We start from the raw sequence: 14,321 nt of genomic DNA, 5'->3' as shown, positions 1-14,321 counted from the left end.
AGAAAGGAAGCATTTTAATCATACAATGAAACGGTTGAATACTAACAGCAAACAAGAGCAAATTACACAGCAAATTAAACTTATGTTTTCAATGTTTGTTTCATACATTTACAAAGATTGTCATGCAGTCCAAGACAATATAGTAATTCTTCCATCTTAAATCTGGCTTGAACAGTTAAAAACAACTCAAAAATGTTACTTAAAACACTATGGCAGAATTTCAGCTAACCATTTATGATCTAAATGGTCTTATGAATGAATACACATCATACTTACTCTTTTTTGTTTCTCAGTCATGTAAGGCATTCAGAGTCTCTGGCCTTTGCTTTAACCACTATAACTTATTTTAGACAGAGAAAGATGTTAAGATAAGCTACTGGTTTCTTTAATTAACACTTTACCCCATTTTTAATTTTCAGTAAAGACAATGAATATTTTTCCTATATGTATAAAGCAATCTTTGACCAAACCAAAACATTTCCATACAGGAAATGTTTAATGACCAAGCTAATAATATATGGCAACCATTTCAGAACCATGATTTATGAACTGGCATGCTAAACTAATATCACATATTCTTCTTTTTATTCCAAAGATGATTAAGCATTTTGAAACTCCTAAAATGAGAAGACTAATGTGGCCAGTCAGACGTTTTTGTACAAAAAAACCTTTAGGAAGAAGTCTTACCTTCAGAACAGAGTTTCCCAATGTATCCAGTGGCTGAACAATCACACTGTGGTTCACCATCCAGAAGAAAGCAAGTTCCACCATTTTCACAAGGATTCTCTGTACACAACCCTTCCAGGTCCAGGCGGACTCCTTGGTGTCCCAGAAGCTGAGGTTCTGAATTGCCGTATTTCAGGTCCATGATAAATCCTTTAAATGGTGGCTCACCCAGGACACCCTCAAGGGTTAAGGCTGCAGGACGGATATCTGATGGGACACCTCCCAAAAAGAGGTCACTAACAATATTCATATACTGACGTTGTGGACGCACCTCACCAGGTTTGGCTTCACCATCAAGAACCAGAACTGTCCGGAGATGGTTGCGACTAACCATCAAAAAATGTAAATTGCTGTCATTGACCTGCTTTTCTGTAACAATTGTAGCCTCAGCACAGTCTACACTGAACCGCAGCTGAATGCGTCCATCCATCAGGGATAAACAGAGAAAGTCGCAGACACCACCATCATCAAAGTAGAGAAGGAGCCCAGCTGAGATGTTTGTCTTCAGTTGGAAGCTTAGGTCACTTCTTGTGCTTGCATCCCAGCGGAGGTAACGAGCCCACTGATTTGGAAGGCCCATAAACTCAAGGCCAAGACAGAGGCTGAGAAAGGATCCCAACAATAAGGTCACCTTCAAGGTGAAAGAGGCAGAGTGGAGTGAAAAGTCCATTTTTGAAAGTAGTGCTTATTTTCTCCTTTGGGAAAACAAAAATATTAAAGCCACCTACAGGAGAGAGAATGGCTCTTTAACAGTCACTGAAGCCAGTAAATTCCACAAGAGAGAAAACTCTAAATTGGAGAGGTAAGATCTTACCTATCCCTAAGAATACAGAGACCTTTATCTGAGAAGGAAATAAAATATTGTGAAGATTTTCCAGGGGAAGCAATTTCGTAAGGGTTGGATTTTCACTTATGGCCTTGTATTGCTGACCCTAGATACTTCCAGTGAAAGGTAGAAGCAGTAGACAGCCTCCAAACTACAGCTTCTTAAAAGTGATGATGGCACCAAAACATGGATAGCAGCAATATCATCCAGTCAGAGACTCCATGGATAGAAATGTTGAAGTCTATCTGCATTGTGTCCAGAAGATGACCCTGTCCCCAATTCCTCACTTGTTGGCAATTGAATCCTAAAGAAAAAAAATGGGAGAAAGATAAATTAACTTTACTCATCACAAATTTATTCCTCTCATCATCAAAACATTTTACAGGGTTGACTAGAACACATATATTTGTCCAACTGCTGTTAATGTATATTTTTTTCTTCCAGAGAAATATTCAATGTAGTCATACAGCTATATAATTTATCTATTAAAATGTAATTCTAACTAACAAAAACAGGTTGCAGCCAATACAAAACAGAAACAAAGGACAAAAACCTTATCACACCAAGCCTAAAGTATGTTACAAATAAGGCTGGGAGTCATAGACAGGTCTTGATTCATACATTGGACTAAATAATGCTTTTTTAACCAACGATCTATTTGCTGAGTTTGCACAATACAAGAAGTCATGCACTATGTTTAAAACTTTCACTGGTAGATTCAAGGAACATATCATGCCAATACTAAATCACAGTATGGTTTACTACAATGTATAAGTAATGTGTACAAGTAGACCTTCTGTATTCAAAGATGATCAAGTGTTATGATTCTCAACTCAACAGCTAGAAGTTAATTAGTTTAATCTTCCAAAATGATATTGACAGCAAGGCTTCTAGTGTTGACCTGAATTCTCAAGTGGATATATGGGAAAAGGTAACCTAATCTGAAGTGATATAGGACTTTAAAAACTTTAACAAGTCCTTTGAACTTTGCCTAGAAGCAGAAAGAAAGACAGTGGAACTGATGAAACATCAACATTATGTATTTTCTCTGTTGTGGTTTTCTCCATATGTTTTGGCAGTCTAGTGCCCACAATTCCCAGCAATATGGCTAGGAATTCTGAAAGCTGAAAGCGAAACACATCTGAAGCACCAGAATTAGAAAGCATACTCTGAGTTGTGAGCTCTAAACACAAATATGGTTACCATATTTTGGGACCCATGAAGCATTCTGATCAAACTCTCTTGTCAAAGACAGAGAGAATCTGCAGAAAGACAGGTCTGCAGAAGTTACATTCATATACTGTATTACACATAATAGGTTCTTTTTTCCAAGTTAGTGTGTTGTACGAGTCCAGCCATTGTGTTTGTGTAATTTGTAGCTCATTATATACTCTGGATCCAAACAAATACAAAGTCTCTGCTATCTTTTCAAGGCATTGAGAAAAGTAAAATACTATCCAAGTAAACTCTCAACTATTTAACTGAACTGTACACAATGTTATGCCCCAAAAAATTAGATGCTGCTTACAACTCTTCCACTGTACCTGTACTCAAATATACAAATTCTATGCCAATGCAAATCACTAATTCAATATTTATTGGAGCAAAAGGGAAGGGAGGGAGGGAGGGGGAGAACACAGGATGGCATGATTAGGCTAAGAAATACATAGTAAACGCTGAAAGGAGCCTAATTTGTAACAACTGAAATATAGGATTCATTTTTTTGTAAAAAAGTAAGAATTTTTTGCATACAATTAAAAACAACAATATAACAAAGAATAATTGCAAATATAAAATATTATTTGATATTTGATTGTGTGTGTGTGTGTGTGTGTGTGTGTGTGTGTGTAAATAATAAGAAAAAGTAAAACTAACTTGAGGTAAAGCAAACTGTAGTTTATAATACACTTCTGACCTGAAAATAAACTGATGATTTATAAACATTAATAAGGCTTTATTAATGTACATGCTTTTATGGGAAAGGCACTTTGCTGCATGTTTATCAATCTCTTGGGCATATTCAAGGAATGCACTCTAAGTAACAAGGTGAAGCAAAGAGTGTTTTATCTTTTCCTGTATTGCGTTTCATTTAGATTTTCTGTGTATGAGCTTTTTTTTAAAGAACTACAGCTCCACAGTATTCACTATAACGAAGCCACTCATTTGGTATCCCAGTTTATCGCATAAAATATAAAATATTGCTTGTGTCCAACCTCTTCTTGTTGCAAGCAAAAATGTTAATGTAAAGAACATGATTCTTGAAAACAGTTCAATCAGATCTAAGGGTGGAAAATAACTTCTATATACTAAGGCATCATGATTTGAGGCACCCCCTTTTCTATTTTCAACATGAATCTATAGTGCACAATTGGAAGTATGTGTAAGTTGTGTAAGTTGTATATGAGGGAAAATACAACAATAAACCTCAGTCTCTCCCCTCCTTCCATATCCTACACAAAAGTTCCCGAGGGAGGCTATCTATAAATAAATTAAAAGAAAAGGGGCCATTTATTCATCATTTATAAAGAGATGATAGAGAGATTATACAGTCCATGCTAAAGATTATTAGCTCAATAAGGGAAGACAGATCCCCCTGAGGCAAGTACGTTCTTCACACAATTGAACACGATGAAGTATGTTCTTTACATGATTATTTGAGCATAGCCATGACATAAAGAGGTCCTCATGTTGGGGTCCACCAGCAGCCAGCAGAGCTGGCAGCAGATTCGGACAGTGAGAAGATTGGAGAGGAACATGGGCCAGTCCTGGAGTCTGGGGAAGGCTCTGTTGAGGGCTCGGTATAGGAGGCAGAGGGGAGGGGGGGTAGAGCCATCAGCTGCATTTAGAATCAGACATCAGTGAGGCAGATGAACAGCTGGAGCCTGTTCCCAGTGCGCGCATGTGCAGAGCTGCCAGATGAAGGGAACAGCTAAAGAACAGGGGTCAACTTGAGAGTAAGGCCACAGGTGGACGATGAATGGCTCCTCCCAGAGGAAATAAGAGAGGAGCAAAAGAGGAGTGGAGTTTGCAGGAGACAATTAGTTCCCTTAACTGGTTCATAACTCTCCGAGACTCCTTGCCAAGATTTGCAGATATCGGCCTGGCAACTCTCCAAGCCAGATAAGGTCTGTGACTGTAAATCCTCCCTTCAAAGACTTTGCTGAATGTGAATGAGCAGAATTCACAGTAAATTAATAAACAGGTTTTTTGTCAGGACAAGGAGTTTGTTTCATGTTCTTGGGAAACCTAGGTCAGAACACCTGTAAGCATCATTTTCACATGATGTTGCTTGCGTTAGTGACACAGGCTCAAGAAAGTCCTTAACAAACCAATGTTAACAGTGTTCCCTCTTTATTTTGATGTCATCCAAGGGGAGCCACAAGTTGAATAAAATCGATTAGGCTTTGTCTCCAATTATTTATTTGCTTCTGCAGGACTTATAGACAGTCCAATAAACTGGCAGACTGGCAAAGATAGGGAATAGAGGCAACAGAGGCAGGAAAGGGATGGATGTACAATAATAACAGTACAGTTCATTTCACAATAGTTTTCTGTAGATTCAAGGTTGGGTGGAGAATACTCCAGTTTGGCAAAGGAAAAGGGGTCTTAGCTTAATATTAAGGACAGATTAATTAACAGTGGACTTTCATCATCTGAAACTGATTTGTAAGTTTTCTGTAGAGATACACAGAGGATTATAGACAATGAAGAAATAAAGTTTGATATATAAGATGCCTATTCTATTCTGTGTATAAGAGCAAACTGGACTGGAGAATGAATTTTACTTCAACCTTAACTAGAAAATATTGTGTTGTAAGGACGAGGTAAAACAGAAATTCTATAGGGCAAACAGATCACTGTACATTCAGATATACCGCATTTCTTCTCTTTTAATGTATGTCATAATATAAAACAAAACAAAAAGCTAGGAAAGCACTATTTTTCTAACCCAAAAGCAAAATATTCACTGAGTAACAAAAAACAATCACTGGACCTTGTTAAAATATCTAAAAACAAAAATGCAATTAAGTTGAAACCAAAAGGAGAGTAATTCATTTTAATTGTTAACAAGTTCAAAGGTTTGCAAAGAAAGAAGCTGGAGGCACCAAAGAATCGATGGTCTGTTTGGGGCCTAGTAAAGTAACAGAGAGTCATTTTGTGTAATAGTTAAAGGCTAGAAAACAGGAGCTCCTGAATTGCTGCCTTGCCTTATGGACTAAGCCAATTGCATAACTTTTGACCAGTCATTCTTTCTCACTGGCAGGAAGGCAAAGGCAAACCACTTCCCAAATTTTGCCAAGAAAACTCCATGTTGTATGCGCATAGACACAGTAGAACAGAGCACGCATTGTGTTTGCCTTTCTCATACCAAGAGTACCCAATAAGTTATTTACAAAGTAAAAAGAGAAAGAAAGACCAGAGAAAGGGCCTAAGCCTGGAACAATTGATAAGAATGGAGATACATACTGGAAATTAGCAAGCCATGTTCTCTCTCAAAATGCTCTTTCAATGTGCACTGATTCCATAATTCAGGAGAGGATTCAGAGTTATTTTAAAAATGGGTCTTAAATGACAACTAAGCCAAATTAAGTCTTTCTGGGGGCAGAACAAAGACAGTGCCTGATAAACCCCCTTGTTTGTGTGGGGGGGGGGGGGGAAGCAGGACTTATGTAAACATCTTGAAATTAAAGTGAAGAAAAAAGAAAAACTGGGGATGAGGAATTTATTACATTGTTCCCCCAAACATGAGTCATTGGTTTAAAAGATGACATATGAAACCTCCTGTACCTAATTACTTGTTTTGTTTCTTAGCCACTGAAGATACCCTGGAAAAGTCAAATCCCTGAACAAAGCTCATAACAGTTCGTTATATCCTTGGAATATCATGTTAACAAGAAAGGTCATCTTGCTCTTGAACAGAAGTGCTTGTAGAACAGGCACATGCTTAGTGAATAAAGACATCACTGATTTGGAAGGAGCTATTTTGAAACAATCCGAATTGTCTGGCAAATTATGATCCTTTTGTTATATACAGATGCTGATGTTTTGGTTTCTCAGACAGGATTAGAGAGATTAAGAACTTGACTTCTGATTTTCCAGAAGATAATCAGAATGTAAACTAAACTAAACTTGTAACAGTGGTACAAATGGCCTATTAAACACAGATGGCAAGTAAACAAGCAATATAACAGAGGTGGGATACTATGAATATTTGGGAATTTTTCAAAGGATAACTTCATGGAGGGTATAATCATCACATGCAGAAAATCATGCTCAAAATCTATTGACATATTGAGTTTGTATTGCACACCACCAAATTTCTTCAGCACTAAAGGATTTAAATAGTAATAATTTTATCTCTTTTATCAGCTGCAGACATATAAGTATTGCAGACAGACAGACAGACAGACAGACAGACAGACAGACAGATAACCAGAGGTTGTTGAAAACAAATTGCATCAAGCTTCTTTAGGTTGGTAATCGTTTTTCTTTGGAATCCGTTGGAGATTAATACGTTTGTGAGAAATTCAGTTTTCAGGTGGTCTTTGTTGGCTAGGCGTTTGGTTCTGGAGATGAGGATCTTGCTGCAGAGTTGATCTGTGCAGGATGGTTATATATATATATATATATATATATATATATATATATATATATATATATATATATATATATATATATATATATATATGTGTGTGTGTGTGTGTGTGTGTGTGTGTGTGTGTGTGTGTGTGTGTGTGCGCGCGCGCGCATGCATACATACATACATACATACATACATACATACATACATACATACATATATATATATATATATATATATATATATATATATATATATAAATATATATTAAGTTAGTTCTCCAAAATACTATTTTAAATAGTATTCTGCTGGCACAGTGGTTAGAATGCAGTATAGCAGGCTAATTCTGCTCACATTGCCAGGAGTTTGATTCCTTCGATCCTGACTGGCTGAAGGTTGACTCAGCCTTCCATCCTTCTGAGGTTGGTAAAATGAGGACCCAGATTGTTGGGGGCAATAGGCTGACTCTGTAAACCACTTAGAGAAGGCTGTAAAGCACTGTGAAGCAGTATATAAGTCTAAGTGCTATTGCTGTTGCTAAATTGGGTCTGACTAAATCCTACCCATATATGGGGCTTAAAGCCTCCCTATTCTTGCTGATGATCCCTCTAATGAAGCATTCCAGTATTCTGTTTGTTTTCACAGCTGCTAGCTACACCATGTGCTCATTTTGCAGTGATTTTCTTTGAGCACACATTTCTTTTGTTATTCTGTCTTAACACTGTACACCCCGCTCCACACTCTACCCAGCCACAGGATCTTTTTCCCCCAAGTACATGATTCTTACATTTAGAAATATTGAACTGCAGTTTCTACAGTTTTGGCCAATTTTTCAAATGCCAAATCATTTTTCATGTTTGGAATACCCCAAGGAACATCATCTCCATTGCACACACAGAACAAAACCTAGGACTGAGCTGTATACCATTTGTTACTGGCCTCTGTTCAGACCATGTCCCATTAACAATCACACACTGGGATCTACTCCTGAGCTAACTTCCTATCTATTGAGCCACCCAGGGGTTAAGCCCTAAGCCTTTACAACTTTTTAATAAACTCATTATGTGAATGAGCTCATAATTCAGAGTTCGGAGCCATTGAACTCTCTGGGTGCACCTATGACTTTTTAACTGTATTTTAATTGTCAGAAGATTAAAAGCCACACCTACACAACTGGTAAATTTTGTACCAAAGTTTAATAACTGATTTGATTTATTTAGAGGACTGAACGTGTATACAGGTGTCCATAGTAATATCATTAAATGAAATGTTAAGAAAGTGAAATGTTTTTTTAATGCTATGGCAATCTTAGAAAGTCATGGTTTATAATCAGTGAGAAAGGTACAGCATAATAATATCATAGTAACATGTGCCAGAATCATAAGTGGATAGAGATGGTGGATTCTGCCAATTATCTACGCAATTCTCTGCCAGCAGGGGATATAAAATGCCTACTCTCTAACATAAAACTGTGCCTTTCTCTATAGAGTCAAAAGTGATTGTAATGATTCACAGCTATCATCTTTGATAGCAATGAATCTAGATAACTTCTCTTCAACTCTGAATACCTCTTCTTGTAACCTTAAATCAATAGAACTGTGCCGTTTTGAACTGTGCCATTTTGCATATTCTTTCTTCCTTTGTTCATAATTGCTCCTACAGAACTCAAACCTCTGGAAGAACATTTGTCAAGGAAAAAATCAACAATTTTACTATTAATATTAATACAATAGTTGTGGAAGAGAAATGCTTATACCTGAATGTATTTCACAACACAGAGAAACTGTGTTCTGGTTCTTCAATATAAGTCTGTCAATCTTGCCCATAGATTAATTCTATTGCTTTTAAAGAAGAAATGCTCCATTTCTCTCTTTAGAATGTTTTATAAAAGAGAGGCACCTATAGAATACTAATTAATAACAGGCTATACAAAGTGTGTGTGTGTAAAAGTTTCCAAATTGAAAAACAACTCTCTAGTTCCAAATGCAGGTAAGGATTTCTCAGCCAAATTTTGGTGATCTCAACTTAATTATCATCATTTCAATGCAAACTTGGAATTTTCTTGAAAAATTGATTTTATCAGCTGCCCTTTTTATTTAAAATGAGCAGTAGTGACTTTTATCCTATACTATTTCTAGGAAAAGACTATGGATATTTAGCCACTAAAAATACCAACTGATAATTTTCTTGCTCCGGGTGAAAAATGAAGAATAAACAGAGATCATAGGAATTTTAGAATGATCTATTGCTGTAAATTTAAACTGATCATAACAGAAAAGCTAAGTATGGCTTAAAAACATTTAAAAATCAAAAGATGTGTTTCTGAGAATGACTAATTGAAAATTCCAAACCAGCAGTTTACAGCCCATCTCAGAAAAGTAAGACATTTTGAATGTTTTAGGAATTGTAAATTTCACAGAAAAAATATACATCAGAGTGTACATACATCAAATTTACAACCTATAATATATTGGGAAAAAATTATGCCCTAGTAACAGCAAATAAAGATCTAGAGAATGAAAAATGAATATAGTTAATCCAAATAGGTTCCCTACTAAAATAAGTTGAAAATAATAGAGCAATCAAATTATCAGCCAGACTAAAAGGAATTAGGGCAAATTAGAGCTTTGATCTAAGAATATGGCTATAAAATGCATGTGTGTTCATTTACTGAAGCAGTGACATGCAGGCAGGGGAGGCATGTAAAAGGAAAAAGGCTGAGCTAGTTGCTGCCAGAGTCACAGTGGATGACTTTGCTTAGTGCTTAACTGTTTAAAAAAGCCTCTAAAAAAGTGCCCTCTACAGGAAGAGGCAGGAGAACCATGTGTCTCATTTAGTCTGACTTTATGATCATTTGAGCAGAGTTAAGCAAGGGTTAAAAGCTGAAAAATTCCTTATGTAGATGAGGCATGTGGTTCTCTTGCCTCCTCCTGTAGAGGGCGGTTTTTTAAGAGATTTTTTTAAACAGTTAAGCAGAGTCATCCATTGGGGACTCTGGCAGCAGCTAGCCAAGCCTGACCTCAGCAGCTCTTGCCTTTTTCCTTTTACATTTTTACATTTTCATGATGGCAGGCAAGAGCAGAGTTGAAATCCTCTGTGAAACAGCTGGAAAAGGTATGTGGGTCGGAGGGAGGGGGAGGAATTCAAAATTAATGTAATTTGTAAGTATTGTAAGTAATTTGTGTGTGTGTGTGTGTTTGTTTGTTTCTTCACTCAAACTCTGTCTCAATTTGAGAGAGAGTTTGAGACTGAAGAGAGGGAAGGGGTTAGGAGAGTCAGAGAGGGCAGCCTGCCAGCTTTCTTTCTTTGTGTCCGCGGCAGCCCGCCAGCAGAGGCGGGTCTTTTGCCCACTCTGCTGGCGGGCTGGAGCTTTCTTCTTTTGTCACTTTCTTTCTTTTGCTGCGTGGACATAGAGGCCGGCAAAAGAAAAGGACTGGTGCTTTCTTTTGCCCAGAGGCAGGCAGCTCAGGCAGGCTGGTGCTTTCTTTCTTTTGCCACTTTCTTTCTTTTGTGGCAGCCGCGGACATAGAGGCCGGCAAAAGAAAATGAGCTGGTGGGCTGGCGCTTTCTTTTGCCCAGAGGCGGGCAGCTCAGGCAGGCTGGCGGGCTGGTGCTTTCTTTTGCTCAGAGGTGGCAGCTCAGGCAGGCTGGCAGGCTGGCGCTTTCTTTTGTCCAGAGGCGGGTAGCTCAGACAGGCTGGTAGGCTGGCGCTTTCTTTTGCCCAGAGGCAGGCAGCTCCGGCAGGCTGGTGGGCCTGCGCTTTCTTTCTTTTGCGGCAGCTGCGGACATAGAGGCCGGCAAAAGAAAGCGAGCTGGCGGGTTGGCACTTTCTTTCTTTTGCGGCAGCTGCAGACATAGAGGCCGGCAAAAGAAAGCGAGTTGGCGGGCTGGCGCTTTCTTTTGCCCAGAGGCAGGCAGTTCAGATAGGCTGACGGGCTGCCGCTTTCTTTCTCCCGACACCCCAGTGTCTAAAGCTCTTTCTTTCAACCGCCTGTCAGAGCTCAGGAGGGGGAAAGAAAGAAAGTGCTTTAGACAGTGGGATGTTGGGGGAGAGGACTGCCTCACCCGCCATAAACCTCACCGCACATCACTGTACTGAAGTATATTTATTGCAAGAATTGATCATACGCCTGTAATATGTGCTGCTAAGAATTCAGTGATAGATATGGTTTCAGAATTCAATTTCTAGCTCCAGATATTGGTATTAGCAGCTGAATATAAGCGAGAGAAAATGTGATAGCAGCAACAGCATTATGCAATGCAGCTGAAAATTCTGGTAGAAATTATTAATATATAAACTATTTTAAAATATTTGCAAACTGCCCATCATTCAAAATGACCACAGTAGAGTATAAAAGAAGATCAAGAAATGGTAATGTAATAAAACTAAAATAAAACTCAATTAAAAACCAATTAAAAAGCCAACATGATACAAAACAAAATCATCTATTTAGGTAAAAATGTATAAATAAAATATTACCTTGGGATAAAAATGTTTGCATATATGGCTAATAATCCAAGAGAGAAACAGACTTTTCATGAGCTAGCTTTGTCAACTTGATTGTTCAATTCCAGAGAAATAAGTAAAATGTTTTTTTAATGGGACAAGAATTTAAAGAAGTTTTACTGAGGAAAACCTACATGCTGCATTCAACGTAATCAAATGTAATTTCGTATTGCCACAATTAATCAAATATATTGTAAAGGCTAGCCAGGTCCCTAAACTCCTGCTTTATTTGTTTAAAATTTGTATTAATTAAAAATTGCTCAATATACTTTTTGGTTTCTACACAACAAGTAATTTTAAAAGAATGATAGGGTGTTTTTTTTTAAAAAGGGTAAATTCTAATTCGTATTTTTGAAAACATCCTTATCCAAAAGGCCAACCCAACCATAATTACACTCATGATTCAATGGCTTAAATTAAAAGGAGTCATATTCATTCACTATGTTACTAGTGACCACTCTGGCCTACCCAGCTCACAATAAAGTGAACCCTCTTGTTTTGCTATGGTGGCATTTTTAGAAACAAGGTGTTCGGGCTCTTAAAAGATTTTCTAGAGAATCCATCCATGCCTTGCACATTCAAAGGAACTATTTTTTTTATGGTGTAAAACTATTTCAAGCTGTATCTGCACATTTGCATCAAAATGATACCATACATTGGTATCTATGCTTTGGGTGATGGCAATGACTGCTCGTGAGCACTCAGGCCAATAATATCATAGCTTTATTTCTAGATAAAACCTCTCATTTTCCTAGGGTTTTTGTAGAATACTATTAAAACACTATTCCACACTATTAGAAATTTATATTTCTAATCTGTAAGTTAGGCAGCTATATAAGTCTCTTTAAATAAATAAATAACAAATGATGTATGATAATTAACTAATAACTATCTATGACTCTCTATGTAACAATTATAGAGTATATAAACACCATTAGGAACAAATAAATATCTATAGGCATATCTGAGGAGCCCTTTTACTCCAATGGGACCAGCCCACCCACTCATTCTAGCAGAAAGGGCCTACTTCGAGTCCTATTTGCCAAGAATTTCAACTGGTGGGGTCCAGAAGAGCCTTTTCTGTTGTGACCCCAATCTTATGAAATATTCTCCCATTGGAGTTGAGGTCTGCCCTACACTCCTGGTCTTCCTGAAGAGGTTAAAAACTTGCCTCTGCTGCCTGCCTATGTTGGGGATAACTGATAGGGTAGAGAATATCCCCACTCCCAGATCACCCATTATCTTTGCTTTTAAACTTTTGAACTTTTCTATTTAACTCCCTTAATTTTAATTGTCTCCCATTGCCTTTTTAATGTTATTACATAACATAATTGTAAGCTTCCAAGAGCCACTGCATGGCCTGCATAAAAATTTGCATAAATAAATTTATTAATTGAAGAATCACTAAATGTATTGAATAGAGATTGGAAAGGGAGCATCTGCTCCCTGTATACAGTGGTTCCAATATACATTTGAACTTGTAGATTTACCTAATGTAAATAAAAACAAAGTCAGCTCACACTCTGAATTAATATAGCAATAGTAATAGCACTTAGACTTACATACATAAGTTGCCCTCTCTAAGCAGTTTACAGAGTAAGCATATTGCCCCCAACAATTTGGAACCTAATTTTACCCACCTCGGAAGGATTAAAGGCTGAATCAACCTTGAGCCTGGTGAGATTTGAACTGCCAAATTTCAGGCAGTCAACAGTTAGGAGAAGTAGCTTGCAATACTGCACTCTAACCACTGTGCCACTGTGGCTCATATAGCATACAGATTGATCCTGAGAGATTATAAAATACAATTCTCTAGAATATCCAAGTCTATATATATTATGAATATCAAGTGTACTGGAAACATGTCCCATAATTCTTCATCATGTAAAGTGCAAAAAATCCTGAAATCTAGGTCCCACATTACCCTCTTCTATGCCAAAGAGTTATGTCATGTTTCCCAGGATCTGTGGCATTTAGAATTTGCCTTACATTGTTCTAGGTAGCAACTATAATCAACTACAATAGAAGAAAAACTTTGAACGGAAGGGAAATTCAATGAGTATTGTAAGCAATTATCACAAAGTGTCTATGGAGATTCTCAGTCATCCAGATTATGGTTGTTCCAAAGGTGCTTTTTTTTAGAGGCAACAGGACTTTCTGGTTTTTCTTTGAAGACGTTTTCCCTTCTCATCCAAGAAGCTTTAAGAAGTGAAACATCTTCAAAGAAAAACCAGAAAGTCATTGCCTCTTTAAAAAGCACCTTTGGGACAATTGTCACATTTTTTTAAAATCATATTTTAAAATATTTAAAATTGATATAGATATCAATAACTATAATTGTAATATTGATACATATTTTATTGTTAAAACAAACAGAAAGTCGAGAATTAGAACACACACTTAATAATACATTAGACAATGTTATGATTAAGGCAGTATCTTTTTGATCAGAGAAAGATAAATAGAAAATGTCTTTTATATCATTGATTTTAAACCACTGATCTTTACAGGAGTCCAAATTAATGCCTCATGTAAAATCACAATGTAATAAGCAAAAGTAAAGGAGATTTACTCTATATCCTACAATTTACAAATGGAACAGTAACAAGATATGTCATTCCTGGAAACTAAAACAGAATTTGTAAACGCTTACAGTAATTTCAACTATAATAAATTGCCAG

At 37.1% G+C, this 14,321-nt stretch overlaps 1 protein-coding gene across 10 annotated transcripts in view; it reads right to left on the bottom strand.

The window, feature by feature from the left end:
• Nucleotides 1-14,321, bottom strand: part of NRXN3 (neurexin 3) — a 1,234,604-nt gene that overhangs the window by 1,172,088 nt on the left and 48,195 nt on the right. For all 10 annotated transcript variants that reach the window (XM_087724996.1, XM_087724986.1, XM_087724939.1 and 7 more), the window contains exon 2: nt 688-1,856. In XM_087724996.1, coding sequence (XP_087581122.1) covers nt 688-1,396 — 709 coding nt within the window. In that variant the 5' untranslated portion in view covers nt 1,397-1,856. The remainder of the gene's footprint in view (nt 1-687; nt 1,857-14,321) is intronic.

Source organism: Thamnophis sirtalis, unplaced genomic scaffold (assembly GCF_051295495.1).
Source record: "Thamnophis sirtalis isolate CommonGarterSnake01/CBP01778 unplaced genomic scaffold, rThaSir2_p1.2 scaffold_1, whole genome shotgun sequence".
Lineage (NCBI taxonomy): Eukaryota > Metazoa > Chordata > Lepidosauria > Squamata > Natricidae > Thamnophis > Thamnophis sirtalis.
Note: the sequence above shows the minus strand (reverse complement) of the source record. Positions and strands in the feature narration are given on the sequence as shown.